Genomic DNA, 15,893 nt, shown 5'->3' on the forward strand with positions numbered 1-15,893 from the left:
AATATTATCTAATAATGAATGAAAGTTACTCCACTTGGATCACCAGTTATATATGCATGTATAATTGTATGCGGTTAGGTTTTAGGCATCTACAAAGTTTACAGCTTTTCAGACACATAACATTGAACTGGAGAAATGACCTTTCCTCCATTACTTGACCTTGTTTCCTCAAAGCGAATATTTAAATTTCAGGAATTGGGAAATAATGTCGACATGGAATTATTCTTGTTCTTCTTTTGTGACTTCGAATTGATATTCTGTTAACAAACAATTACACATTTCGGTAAAGATTGATGCAGACAGTCATAAGTTAAAATGAGTTAAGGCAATATACAACCGAAATTAACACGAATAGTTTTCTTTTTCCCAATATTAGATAACCATTCAGCTCCTTCAAGGGATGTTTGAAGCAATGGACCTTAGAAAAACACCACAGGCCATACCACAAAGTTACCTGCCGGTAGTGTTGATGGTGGACAGACCCAAAAGCTCCTACTTCTAGGCAAAAAGGAGTTTAGTCAATATCAGCAAATATGTGTTAAGGCAATCTATAACCGAAACTAAACCGAATACTTTGCTCTTCCATTAATATTATCGAATCATTCAGCTTCCTCAAGAGATGTTCGAAGCAATTGACGCAGTAGGAAAACCTCATGTCTTTATACATTAGCAACACTGTCACACCACAAAGTATCCTTGGGGTAGTCCTGATGCTGGACAGACCAAAAAGTTTTACTTCTAGGCAAAATGGAACTTAGTAATATTGTTGGGGTCACCACAGGGCACCTACCTTTAAGATCTCACCTTCAGAAAATGTGAAAAGTGGATTCGGCGGAATGCAGAGCATGCTCGAAGGATGATGAGACGGTGGAACATTATCTATCCGAATGCTTAGCCTTCAGCCGAATGAGATGGTATATATTCCACGGCTCCCAGTTTGCCAACATAGGAGATATTTGCTAGCTTGGGTAGACTTTTTTTTTACTAAATCCACAGAATTTCTGGATAGATCTTAGTTTAGTTACCACACGGGAGCAGAATAGGTCTAACAATGGCTTAAGTGCGGCCTGCTGGAGGCGCTCATGTGCATCCTATTTAAACCAACCAACCAATAATAGAGCCTTCGCTTAAATTCCCACGACAGCCGGTTCTACGCACAGGAAATGACCCGGATTTTATCCGGCCAAGGACTGTTTTTTTGGCGATCTAACCCCGTTTGGATCGGTAAGTGTTAGCGCCTTCGAAGAACTTGAAATTGAGCATTTCGTCATATATGTACCACTTACAAACCTGTTTATCGAAACGTGGGTTCGAACCAATTCCGGAACGACAGTAAAGCAGTGATCTCTCAGCAGATAACACAAGACTTTTAGATAAAGAACATACTTTCGTTTCCACGATAGATGGACTGCTGAATGTGTATAAATTTGCACTGAATTCATCCAACCAGCAAAGCTGGAAAAGATGAAATTTATTATTCCTAAGTGTCGCAGAAGACCACATTGACAACTTTTGGGATTTTTATTAAAATTCTAATGAGACCTTAACAACAATTAATCGAGTGCTAAAACAGATCTAGCTCGAGGCTTAGTAATACACGCGACCTTATAATTGAACACTCTTCCGTTCTTCTCAATAAGACTTTCGATGTGGAAAATGCTTCAAAATTTCAAAAAAGTTTATCTTTAGGCCTACTTTTGCAGTAATTCCTAATTCTACCTCAATTTGGGTGCTTAGGTTTAGTTGTGTTTTCATTTCAGATTTATATCGGGTGATTTTTTTGAGGTTAGGATTTTCGTGCATTAGTATTTGACAGATCACGTGGGATTTCAGACATGGTGTCAAAGAGAAAGATGCTCAGTATGCTTTGACATTTCATCATGAATAGACTTACTAACGAGCAACGCTTGCAAATCATTGAATTTTATTACCAAAATCAGTGTTCGGTTCGAAATGTGTTTCGCGCTTTACGTCCGATTTATGGTCTACATAATCGACCAAGTGAGCAAACAATTAATGCGATTGTGACCAAGTTTCGCACTCAGTTTACTTTATTGGACATTAAACCAACCACACGAATGCGTACAGTGCGTACAGAAGAAAATGTTGCGTCTGTTTCTGAGAGTTTGGCTGAAGACCGTGAAATGTCGATTCGTCGCCGTTCGCAGCAATTGGGTTTGTGTTATTCGACCACATGGAAGATTTTACGCAAAGATCTTGGTGTAAAACCGTATAAAATACAGCTCGTGCAAGAACTGAAGCCGAACGATCTGCCACAACGTCGAATTTTCAGTGAATGGGCCCTAGAAAAGTTTGGCAGATGAGGCTCATTTCTGGTTGAATGGCTACGTAAATATGTAAGCAAAATTGCCGCATTTGGGGTGAAGAGCAACCAGAAGCCGTTCAAGAACTGCCCATGCATCCCGAAATATGCACTGTTTGGTGTGGTTTGTACGCTGGTGGAATCATTGGACCGTATTTTTTCAAAGATGCTGTTGGACGCAACGTTACGGTGAATGGCGATCGCTATCGTTCGATGCTAACAAACTTTTTGTTGCCAAAAATGGAAGAACTGAACTTGGTTGACATGTGGTTTCAACAAGATGGCGCTACATGCCACACAGCTCGCGATTCTATGGCCATTTTGAGGGAAAACTTCGGAGAACAATTCATCTCAAGAAATGGACCCGTAAGTTGGCCACCAAGATCATGCGATTTAACGCCTTTAGACTATTTTTTGTGGGGCTACGTCAAGTCTAAAGTCTACAGAAATAAGCCAGCAACTATTCCAGCTTTGGAAGACAACATTTCCGAAGAAATTCGGGCTATTCCGGCCGAAATGCTCGAAAAAGTTGCCCAAAATTGGACTTTCCGAATGGACCACCTAAGACGCAGCCGCGGTCAACATTTAAATGAAATTATCTTCAAAAAGTAAATGTCATGAACCAATCTAACGTTTCAAATAAAGAACCGATGAGATTTTGCAAATTTTATGCGTTTTTTTTTAAAAAGAAGTTATCAAGCTCTTAAAAAATCACCCGATAGTTTCCCGTTGCCTTTACTGCAACCACAACTGTAAAGCACTAACAATAACCAAACACACACAAATTGAGTTTCGCCCAAAACATCACAAAACCCCCACACAAGTGCCCTATGTATGTTGAGCCGCAACATCGTCAACATCATCAGCAACGGTGCGTGGGGCAACAATGTTAGCAATGTAATGACATTGCTACTCGTTCTAGTGCTCCTCGGTTACTGTGGTTGTGGTAGTTGTGATAGTGGAAATTCGCAAAAAAAAGTTATTTTTGGTTTTCAAGCGGCGGCTGCTTGACTGGCTGGGCGTCTGACTGCTTTGCCCGGCTAACCCACTGTGATGAGAAAATATTTCAGTAGTTTGGCTGCTTATTTGGCTCGTTTATTTGCTCGTGCTTTTTTGTTTGTTTGTTGATAACCTTTTATTTTCCGGCTTGTTACGTTTAACTTTTTGAGTTGTGCATGTGGTGCACTAATACCAACGGTTGACCTTACAAATTCTCAAATGGATTTCCATGTAGTGTACGAAAGTGTCTCCGATTCGGAATGAACTAGTCGATTTGTGGTGAAGTAAGTGTTACTAACAACACAATCCGGTATCAGAAACCATATTGAAAACTGTAAATATTTGTATACCCTGAACAGGGAATATTAAATTTGCTAACATGTTTGTATCTCCTAGTAGGAAACATCGGAGGCCCTATAAAATGTATATCTAAATAATCAGCATGACGAGCTGAGTAGATTTATGTCAGTCTGACCATCTGTCTGTATATACGCAAACTAGTTCCTCAGTTTTTGAGATATAGATCTGAAATTTTGCACAAGTTCTTTTTTCTCCAAGAAGCTACTCATTTGTCAGAATCGCGGATATCCATCCACTATAGCATATAACTGCCCTACGAACTGAACGATCGTAATCAAGTTCTTACAACGAATATTTTGTATATGAGAAGGGTATTATAACTTCGATGCTTTGGTACGTTATTTCTTGTTTTGGCTAAGGTCACTAACCGTGTGAAGTGAAACCTAAAAAGAGAGCATTATCAAGTCTTTGAAGAAAATGGAAATCTTTATAAAGTGATAGGCGGCATTGTTATTACATTCAAACGAACAACAATTTATTAAATTTCGAAATAAAGCTGTCCACGATCTCAAAAACCATGATCATAAATTGGGCATATCTCATTTTCAAGACTATGAATATGGTATTACTGGAATTTCATTCTCTTCTATTAATTCTTTTAAACACATAATAATAGAAAACGGATTTAGTATGAAAAAGATATACATGTGTTTGTCGAGCTATCAGAAAACCAAGAAAGAGTTATACTATATAGTACGCATAAGCGATATGCTACTGTGATCAAATTGAAGAAAAGAGGTCCCGTTTTGATGACGACCCCTGAAAACGTGTTAAGGATTACGACTTAAGGACATGCAGCTGGAATGTGCGCTCCCTTAATGGGAAAGATGCCGCTGCCCAGATGGTTGATGTCCTTGTTAGAGTAAAGACTGACATCACCGCCGACCAAAAAATGCGATGGACGGAACAAGGACTGATGCGAGTAGATCCTTGTGGCATTTACTGCAGTGGGCATATAAAGGAGCGCAAATTCGGTGTGGGAGAGAGACTCCGTCGTCGAGTACTATCATTCACTTTGGTGGATGAATGTCTAGCCACAATGAGCATCAAAGCGAAGTTGTTCAACATATTGCTGATTTGCACCCACACCCCGACGAAAGAAAAGGACGATGTGACCAGAGATGTCTTCTATAAGCGCTTAAAGCGCGCCTATGATAGCTGCCTCCGCCACTATGTCAAATTCGCGCTTGGCAACTTTAACGCGAGAATGTGCAAAGAAGGTATCTTTGGTGCAATGGTCGGTAAATTCAACCTCCATTAAGAAACATCCCCAAATGGGTTGAGGCTGATCGACTTGGCCGGGACCCGAAATATGGTTACCTGCAGTACTAGATTCCAGACTAGAAAAATTCATCAAGTTACTTGGCTGTTGTTGTGATAGACGGAAGACACGTCTCCAGTGTTTTAGACGTGTGTACGCTCCGAGGTCCTAAAATTGACTCCGACCCGACTGTATTGTTGCAGCCAAGATACGCAACCACCTCTGTGCAGCAAAAAACGCACGTCAGCAAACACAAGGAAGGTTCGACGTCGAAAAGCTGCAATCACAACAGATAACCGAATGATTTGCAATTCGACTTGCACTCCTGCTTTCCGAGAACATTCATCAGCATCTCGGTCTAAGGGAACTGCATTTCAACCTCCTTACGTATAGCTGAAAACAAAACTATTAGTTTTCGGAAAATTCAAAAGAACAGCTGGTACGACGAGGAGCGCCGCGTTGCAGCGGGGAGAAAACAGACTGCCTACCTTGCAAACGTTACAAACGACCACAACACGTGCGGGATGGGATAAATACCGATAGTTGAAGAGGGGAGAAAGACGCATTTGAAGCCGACACTCACCATTCATTCGAAATCAAGAATTTTTTGTCCTAAAGAAGCAGCTGATATACTATATAGATCGAGGTCAAGAATTTTGACTGATTACACTACTCAACAAATCTGAAGCAAAAATTTGCGACTGATGTAATGAGTAAATCATTGAAATAACTAATTTGGTATTTATATTGTTCTATATTTTCGCTACATAAGTATATTTTCAAGCGTCGTCTGTACTGTCTATTTCTGGACGTAAGGTGGGGTATTTTATAATAACGCTTAAGGGAAAATAAAAATGACACTAGTTAAAAAAATTACAACGTTATAATCTTCGAAAAAATTGTCATATAAAGTGAACAATCAAAATCTAGATAAAGATCTTTATTACAGCTTCGGTGCAACGTGTGTGGCCTAACGTTGTCCCAATAAGAGAAGAACCCTGAAGTAATTTAGAGCAATGGGGCCGAGTGCTTGCCTGTATAAAAAAAATTGTCCGTTATGGTTAGTTTCACCCGACTGTCGTAGGAACGGTGCTGGTCATCTCTTGACGATTACTTACTACAGACGGTCCAATTCTACTAAGCTAAGAAATCAAGAAAGTTATTTAGTATGACTTGACTGTGCCCAAAAAATAAGGTGACATTGTATTTATTTTGAAAATTTTTTATTTATTCTTCCAAATCAATTTGATCCCCTTCAAAGTAATCCCCTCCCGATGCAATGCACTTATGCCAACGGATTTTCCAAACTTCGAAACACTGGTTGTAGTCACTTTCCGGGATGGCCTTCAGTTCCGTCTTCGCTGCGACTTGAATCTCCTCTATCGTATAAAAACGGTGTCCCCGGAGCGGTCTTTTGAGCTTGGTGAACAGCCAGAAGTCGCACGGCGCCAGATCAGGAGAATACGGTGGTTGCGGAACGATATGGGTTGAGTTTTTGGCGAAATGATCACGAATTACGAGGGCAGTATGGGATGGTGCATTATCGTGGTGTAAAAACCAAGAATTGTCTTTCCACAATTCCGCCCTTTTTAGGCGGATAGCGTTACGCAAACGACGCATAACGTTCAAATAATATTCGTTGTTGACTGTTTGACCGGTTTGAAGGAATTCATAATGCACAACACTACGATAATCGAAGAAAACAGTCAACATGACCTTGATTTTTGAGCGGCTTTGGCGCGATTTTTTTGGTCTCGGCTCTCTTTTGGCACGATATTCGCTCGATTGATCGGTTGTTTCGGGGTCGTAAGCATAGGCCCAAGTCTCATCGCCAGTTATAATGCATTTTATGACATCCTGGTAGTCGGAAAGCATCGTTTCATACACTTCAACGCGACGCCTTTTTCCAAAAAATTCAATGTTTTCGGTACCCGTCGAGATTTGACGCGCTTGAGGCCCAAAACATCCTTCAAAATGGTATTGGCTGAGCCTTTTGATATGCCAACTTCATCAGCAAGGTCTCTAATTCTTAATCGACGGTTTTTCAGCACCAAATCTTTGATTTGTTGAACGTGAGCTTCGTCGGTTGAGGTTGATGGTCGCCCTAGACGTTCTTCGTCTTCGACACGTTCACGGCCGGCTTGGAACTCACTATACCACTTATAAACATTTTTTTTAGACATAGCCTCATCACCAAAGGCTTTCTGCACCATCCTCAACGTATCCGCAGCAGAAAATTGATTCCGTAAACAAAATTTAATGCAAATTCTTTGCTCAACAAATTTCGACATCGCAAAAAACGAAAAATGAACTTTTAGCAGCTCACAAAACGACACGTATCTCAAACACTAATGAATATTTTGACATGAAATTTGACATAAATGTGACTGACAGTACTACCAACCTAAAAAAAAATAATTCTCCAAATCCTTCGACGCGCGCAGTTTAAATTCAAATGCCACCTTATTTTTTGGGCAGAGTATTATGTTTCTATGACCATATTGTGGAAGTCAATTGCACTAACACAACACGAAATACAGCAGTACAAGTATTTAAAGTTCAGCAATCCTGAAATCAAAGTCGAAGATTGCGAAACGGTTTTTTAATATATTGTACTTCGTCTATCGATGCATTTTCAGCATTAAAAATATTGAGAAATTAGTTTGCGAACAATTCCGAGCCGAGTAACGACCAGTCCATTTTAATGAGTGTTACATCATACTGGGTTAAGGTATGTTAACACAACTGGCTCACATGTGGAACATACATAGGAATATCTATGTACGTACACGTATTTGGTTTTGTAGATGTTTACGCATGAAAACCTCGCCAAATGCAACTGCTATTCCTATTAGAAAAAACTTTACTGCTTAGAGCAGGCTGTTCCTAGCGTCTTTTTGGCATTTTTGACAGTTTTATAGTTTCTGTTTGCGGCCTTCTTTCGCCAAGGATACAACCGAATTTAAGATGAAAGTTCCAAATAAATTGGCGCACCAATGGCACGATTTCAGCAGACAAATGGCGTAGACGAACAACAAAGTGCAAATCAACGGAAGTGTGGACAAGCTACTACATAAGTAAGAGAACAGACCCTGAAAACCTTAAAAATGTGTGTTGGCACAAAGGAACACTTTTAAATTGGCAGCTATTCGTTTTCTACTCCATCTTGTCACAATTCTTTCTAAAATTTACTTGTTACGTTGTGGCATGCGAGTATGTGTGTGTTTATGCTTGCAAATATAATTCCTTCGCTTTGCGTTTCTTTAGGACATCAGCTTGTGGTGTCAAGTCAATGTTTACTTATGTATGTACGTATATGTACATATGTGTATATGCATACCATATGTAAGCATGTGTGTGAGCGTGCCATATGCGTGTTTAAGTGCGTGTCCTCTTCTTTGCATATCTGCGTGCAGAAGTGACTGAGGCTCGTTAATTATGGATGCAAAGCGCATACATTCGACACATACATACACATATATACATATTATATATACACTTGCATGCATGTAATGTTGTTTTTGTTCGATATTTGCATTTCACATGAACAATTGCGACGCCGTTTGCCATTAATCAAATTAAAGGCGAATTAAATGTGTAACGGAAAACAGCGAGCCGTCAACTGAGGTTTCCCACACCCGACACTCGTCTCTTTTCAGAATTGAGGGGTGGTGGTAGTGCAGCGTGAAGTGTGAAGAATTTATGCAGGTGATTTCGGAAGCAGCAAAGTGCCAGTTGGCTTAGGCCTTGCCATTTATTTTAGCAAAACCACAAGGAGCCACTGTGAAAATTCGTATAGAAAGCCAAAATACTCGTAAATCAGCGGCACATAATAAACGGATTGAGGTAAATGATTTAAATGTTGATCTCACATAAAATACTTAGATTATACAAATATCAGTTTACCCTTTTCAAATTTATCGCTTGGGTGCTTTAAAGTTCTACCTAAGCTACTTTGTTCTGTCACATTTGTCTTTCATTTCAGCAAAAAGAAAAAGTGTTTTTGGAAAACTTTGGTTCGTTAAAAAATATAAATTTGTTACGAAAATTGCTTCGTGTTTTAAACGAATACGTTTTTTTGTAATCGTTCTAATATAGCATTTTTAGATTATTTAAGAATTTTCTTATAACCTTAGCGTTATTTAACACCTAAAGAGTTTTAAATTAGCAGCGAAACTAAAACTGAGAAATTTATTACAAGCCATTCAGCTTTATCGGAACGAGTCGAGCAAGAATGTATACCCAAAATATCCTTCAAAATTATTTGAACGGACTTGTGAGAGATGTCGAGCTCTCTTGCCATCTCTCTAACAATTGCCTGGTCGTTCAGAACGAGGCATGTGTTCAACGATTTCTCGACCATATTTAAAGGCTTTGTACCACTCGTATGCTTGTGTTTTTGATAGGACCGAAACACTGTACGCCTTTTCCAACATTAGCAATGAGTCCGCACAAAAAATTCAAAATTTTGGACAGATTCCATGTTCGATGTTTTTATTCATTGTAAAAATCGGAACGCACTACTGAGGTGTACCGACTTAAGCAGCTGCTGTTAACAAACTGGTTGACAGATCGCGCTCATATTTATCATAGATTTTGAAATATCTATCATTTTCCCGTGGAATTAATTACAATTTTCGTGTGCTTTTTTGTGACAATGTTCATAAAACTTGGGAACGAATCTCATTGAACCTTTCATAAATCTTTTGAGACGACTCATTCTAACAAAGCGCCTGGTTCCAGTGACATCTAAGGTATTTAAAACCCAGTTAAGGGAAAATTGTAGTAACAAGTGGTTCAATGTACCTATTGTGGTATATTCTGGTCAAGTAGGAACATGCATCCTCTGGTTTTTGACAAGCGTTAACCGAGCTCTCTCGAAACCAAGCCATATGGCGTTAGACAAGAAGAGGGCAACGAGTACGACTCCTTTCACTTCTTCTTCTTTATTGGTGTATACATCGCTAACGCGATTAAAAACGAGTCTACAAAAGTGCGCTATTCGTTCTATCTTTCGCTGTTTGGCCCAATTGGAGATTCCAGGTGTAGCTAGGACCTGCTCCACCTGGTTTTACCAACGGAGTGGAGTTCTTTCTCTTCTTCTGCTTCCCCCGGTGTACTCCATCGAATACTCTCAAAGCTGGATTTTTCATCCTTTCGGACGACATGACCCAGCCAGCGCAGCCGTTGTCTCTTAATTCGCTTGACTATGTCAACGCCGTCGTACTATATATCTCATACAGCTCATCTTTCCATCGAATGCAGTATTCGCCGATGCCAATACGCAAAGGACCATAAATCTTTCACAGAACTTTCTCTCAAAAACTCGTAACGTCGACTCATCAGATGCTGTCATCGTTCATGCCTCTGCACCATATAGCAGGACTGAAATTTACTTCTCAAGTGTCTACTAAGTCTGAAGTAGCATCTGTTGGTAAGAGACGTCTCTTTGCACTGGTCTGATTATATTGGAACGACAGATCCATTGAACATTCAGCGCCTACCAATAGGGTTGTTTGTGCCTCGTAGAGGTCATGTTTATTTAGGGATTTGTGTCAAATTTTGTCAGTGTATTTAGTAAGTTTAGCCATTTCTACAAGTCACGTTTCTTGGGTACAAGGCTTGGAAGATTATTACACAAATTCACGTTTCTAGTGGCTAACGTAAGAGCTCTTCACGCCCATTTCTGTCTAAATGATTTCGTCAACAAACAAAATTGTGTTGTATGATTCAGTAAACGGATTTGCTTATCCAAAAATTGATCGTTTGGTGCAGTTTGTGATTAGATGGGACAGGAAATGCTGTCACCCTCAAAAGCAAGCGTCATAACACGACGTTCACCGACATTTTCTTCCTGGAATTTTTTGAAATCAGTGCGCAGTCATGTTTTACGTCTAAACTTTTTTGAAAAATTCGAGCGTTTCGATTGCAGATATGATACATCACGTAGTTCTTGTTGGTAGACTCATATATAAGTGGAAATAGTTAGGTTACTAGCTCATCAATTTTACCCAATTTTAATCAATTGGTCAAACAGAAAAAGTAATACGAACGAACTTGAATCATACGACATACCGTCTTTCATTTGAGACTTTAAGACTGAATAAGTGTTTCCGTTGAAATTTTATTACTTTAATAAGAAGAAAACGTCGACCGAAAGTCAACCTGTGTTGGTGGATGTTGATGGTAAACATTATTTAGCTGAGCGAACGCATCAAAAGTCGTCTGCACGTCGTGAAGTTGGTGCTTTTGGCTTGGAAGGCGAAGAACGTCCTGAGCAGCCCAACGGGTTTGAAGATGGTGGACACATGATGAGCTCGCAGGATGTTTACGAGTAATTCAAGTAGTGTTTCGAAACGTTTTAAAGCTGTCTGATAGATTCAAAACCAAATAAACTGGAGGTTAAGAGACATTAAAATACGATTTTGCATTTCAGAAATGCGCGTTGTGTCTAGTAATGAAAAATTAATCTATTACGGCATTCCTAATCGCAAAACATCATATGTGAACCAGACAATCAACGGTAAAGCCGAATATCAGTGACGCCAAGGTGCTCTGTATTTGGTGGGTTCAGAAGGGCGTGCTGTTTAAGTCTTATCATAAGTTTCAAAACCAAGTGAAACCATTCATTGGGAATGCTACCGACAACAGCTCTTTAAATTGAAGCGGGCGATTACCGAAAAATGTGGGTTGGTCTCACGTTGCAAGACCGGTTAGCAACTATATCGCAAATAGCGGCTCAGAAGTATTGCCCCATACTTTTTATAGCCCAGATCTAGCCCTATTTGACTACCATATGTTCCGGTTGATGCAAAAAGCCCTCAAACTCCTTTGATTCATTCGCACGAATGACTATTACGGTGGTACGATATTGATAGAAAATTTAGCGAAAAACTAACGAAAAATCAATGCAGTATGCGACGGTGCATTAACGTCGTGCAAAAACATAGAGTATAATTCTGCCATCTTTTTACGAATAGCTTCGCGCATAACACTCAAATAGTATTTCTTGTTGACAGTTTAATCGAAGGAAACTGTCACAATAACTTTGATTTTTGACTTGCTTTGCAGTGTTTTTTCGGCTTCGGATCAGCTTTGCCACGATACTCGGCTGATTGATCGTCTGTTTTTGGGTCGCAAGTATAGATCCAAGACTTATCGCCAGTAATAATAGTTTTCATGACATACTGGTAGTCGGAGACGCTGTTTTTCGAAAAAAATTTAGTGATTTTGGAACCAATCGTGGTTTCACTTTTTTTAGGTCTAAATGAACTTTCAAAATAGTTTTCACTGCTGTTTCCGATATTTTAATCTCTTACTGTTAATCGTAGATTCACAAGTACCAATTCCTTTGATGTTGATGGCTGTCCTGGATGTGGTTCGTTGTCAATGCGTTCTCAGCCCTCTTTAAATGATTTGTACCAATCAAAAAACTTTGCTCGCGAAAAAAATTATCACCAAAGTCTTTTCCAACATTCTAAATGTTTCGGCACCAGAACTTTGATTCCGCATACTAAATTTATTTCGAACTTCTTTGTTGAATAATATCACTCATCGCAAAAATCTTTGAATGCACTTTATGTACTTCAGAAATAGAAGGGTATACTAAACACTAATGATTATTTTGACATGACATTTGGCACAGATGTCATTGGAAGTCTTACCAACCTAGAAAAAGATCATTTCGACAAATGGATTTTCGCACGAAATTCAAATTAAAAACTATTTGCAAATTACAAATTGACTACAAGAGGGACAATGGTTTTAAGAATTAAATAGTAATGACCTCTTTCATAAGAGTTGAATGTCAACGAAGTTTTTCACGAAATATTTGTCTTTCCTTCCTAAAACAAGGTAAATATATATATATACAATATATCTACACTAAAAAATCTGTCCTGAAAGAAATTATAACAAAAACCCATTTGAACCCCATGTATTATATTAAAGTAATACCTTAAATTATTTAAGTTATTTAACCATTTATTATACATCCTTAACATATAGTTAATTACACTATTATGCTTCCCACCATATATTCAATAGGAGTTCAGAACCTGCTTACCCTTGTTATATGCCCCCACATTTTCAGTTGAATGTGTGTTGGTGGAATGATGTGAATCATCGTCGTCACCATCATTTCCACCGCCACTAGCATTACCTGTGCCACTCTCTTTAGGGTTGGAAATAGATGTAGGCGAACTCACGGTACTCTCAATGCTGTGTTGAACTTTATAATTTGGGTTCTTGGCATGAAGCTCAACATTGTCAGCTTCGTGCTTTGTTGTTGCTTGGTTGGATGAGAGATTTTGGTACATAAGCGGAGCGATTTCTGGTTGTTCTTCGCTGGCTTTCTCTTTTGCAGGTTGATGATCTGTATAACTATGTTCTCTTGCGCTCTCGCTGTTTATTATTTTCTCCTCCTCCACTGTTGCAACAGCCTCGTACGCTTGCGTATCTGATGAAATTAGAGTTGCAGGCTTTCCTGTTTTAAGCTGTAAGTAGCTTTGTAAACGCTGCACCAACACATCCTTTTTGCCGACGGGACTCAAGCCATGCGCACGCAGCTGGGTGCGTAACTGTGATATTTTCAGCGTCGTGAGATCCCCCTCTTCATTGATGAAGTGAAAGAACACCCGGGTAATGTGTGTAGACGTAAGTTTTTTGGCAAGAGTGTAGTTGATATTACATAAATATATAAAATGATAAAAAGAAAATAGTTAACCTTGTATGGTGATGAGCAATGGAAGCGCGCGCTCGGCACCGCTAGTGTGGACCACTAGCAGCTGCAAGCTGCAGCAGATTTATCGTACCTTTTGAGAGAGTCTCATCTGCTTTAAGCAAGTGATGTGGTTTGAAATTTTGTGTTTGCATGCTTTTTGCTAAGAGGTTGCTCTCTTTGGCGGTTGGCTCTGCATTTTCATTTGCAGTTTCACTCTTGCCTTTGAACGAAACATAAAAGAAGAAACAGAAGAAAGAAAAGAGGAGTATAATTTTGAAGAAATGCAAAAATAACTAAAGTGCGGTGCAAGTATTCACATAACGTACGGGGAAACTGAAAGCGGGTGCGTGCGGGTTTAGTACATTGATGTGAATTTATTCAAATGGAAAATGAATTCGATGGGCATCAAACCGGAGGTTAAGTTATGTGAGATGAGAAATATTAAATATTTGTCTTATGAACAAATTTGGTGAGAATGAATGGGAGATGAAACTAAGGATGTGTGTAGGAATTATTTTGTGAAACAGAAAACAATTATATATTAATAACTTAATTATGTTAAACTCATTAGAGATAAGTGCAGTTAATTATACAAAAATATACCATACATAAATATAATAATATGCATTTATTACACAATAATGTTATTGCTCTGGGGGTGCCTTTTATTGGAGGTTGTTTATAATTTATTAAATTAATTTTTCATTAACAAATTTTTAGTTAGCATTAAGATTTCTCTTGACTGAGAGACCCCACAACAAAAATCTTTTTTCTTGTCTTAGTGGACAAACATTAACATGAATACTGTTCTTCTCAAGTTATTGGCCTTAAAGTGATGCTAGCTCTACTATTTTTGTTGATGCAAACTTGTTAGATATAACTGAAAATCCGTTCCATTAAATTCGGTGCTCGAATACTGGTTTTTTGAATTTTAAGGCAGAAAAAACTGAAAAATCATCGTGTGTTCTGCCCAATCCACAAATGGGAAACCCCATAATCTGCGCCAACTACCATGGAATAATACTCCTCAATATTGCATATAAGGTTCTATCGAGCTTGCTGTGTGAAAGATTAAAGCCCACCATCAACACACTGATTGGACCTTATCAGTTTGACTTCAGGCCTGAAAAATCAACAACTAACCAGATTTTCACCATGCGGCAAATCTTGAAAAAAACCCATGAAAAGAGGATGGACATACACCACCTCTTCGTCGATTTTATAGACTTTCGACAGCACAAAAAAGTGCTCTCTTTATGCCGCTATGTCTGAATTTGTTATCCCCGCAAAACTAATACGATTGTGTAAACCGACGTTGAGCAATACCAAAAGCTTCGTCAGTATCGGGAAATACCTCTCAGAGTCGTTTGATACCGAACGAGATTTCAAACACGGCGACCGCTTATCGTGCGACTTATTTAATCTACTGCTGGATTAATTTGAAAATAATAGAGAAGGTACAATCTTCTATAAGAGTGTACAGCTGCTGGTACGGCAATGATATTGATATCATTGGCCTCAATAACCGCGTCGTTAGTTCTGCTTTCTCCAGACTGAATAAGGAAGCGAAACAAATGGGTCTGGTAGTGAACGAAGGTAAGGCGAAATATCTCCTGCCATCAAAAAAACAGTCATCACATTCGCGAATTGGTCACTGTTGACACTCAACTACGAAGTCGTGGATAATTTCGTCTATTTTGGAATCAGTATCAACACCAACAACACGTCAGTTTCGAAATCCAACGCGCAGAATAAGTCTTGCCAACAGGTGCTATTTCAAATTGAGTAGGCAACTGAGTAGTAAAGACCTCTCCTCTCTTGACGAACAAAGACTAAATTCTACCAGTCACTCAACACCCCCGTACTGCTATATGGACGTTGAAAACATCTGATGAGTGAACGTTACGAGTTTTCGAGAGAAAGGTTCTGCGAAAGATTTATGGTCCTTTGCGCATTGGCAACGGCGAACACCGCAGACGATGGAATGATGAGCTGTACGAGATATACTTCGACATTGACATAGTTCAGCGAATTAAGAAACAGCGGCTACGCTGGCTAGGTCATGTTGTCCGAATGGATGAAAACACTCCAGCTCTGCAAGAACTCGACGCAGTACTCGCAGACGTTTTCGAGTAAAATTTTGTTCAGAGATGAGGCCCATTTCTGGTTCAATGGGTATGTAAAGAAGCAATATTGTCACATTTAAAATTGAAATTCGCGATCTCGGC

At 39.2% G+C, this 15,893-nt stretch overlaps 1 protein-coding gene across 2 annotated transcripts in view; it reads right to left on the reverse strand.

Moving 5' to 3' along the window:
- LOC126763580 (calcium uniporter protein, mitochondrial) overlaps positions 1-15,893 on the reverse strand; it is a 190,116-nt gene that overhangs the window by 12,684 nt on the left and 161,539 nt on the right. The window contains exons 3-4 of one of the 2 annotated variants that reach the window (XM_050481219.1): positions 13,757-13,885; positions 13,009-13,554 (exon numbers count right to left, since the gene is read on the reverse strand). The exons of the other annotated variant lie outside the window; for it this stretch is intronic. Coding sequence (XP_050337176.1) covers positions 13,009-13,554; positions 13,757-13,885 — 675 coding nt within the window. The remainder of the gene's footprint in view (positions 1-13,008; positions 13,555-13,756; positions 13,886-15,893) is intronic. 2 annotated transcript variants of the gene reach the window in all.

The sequence above is a fragment of the Bactrocera neohumeralis genome, chromosome 6, assembly GCF_024586455.1.
Source record: "Bactrocera neohumeralis isolate Rockhampton chromosome 6, APGP_CSIRO_Bneo_wtdbg2-racon-allhic-juicebox.fasta_v2, whole genome shotgun sequence".
NCBI lineage: Eukaryota > Metazoa > Arthropoda > Insecta > Diptera > Tephritidae > Bactrocera > Bactrocera neohumeralis.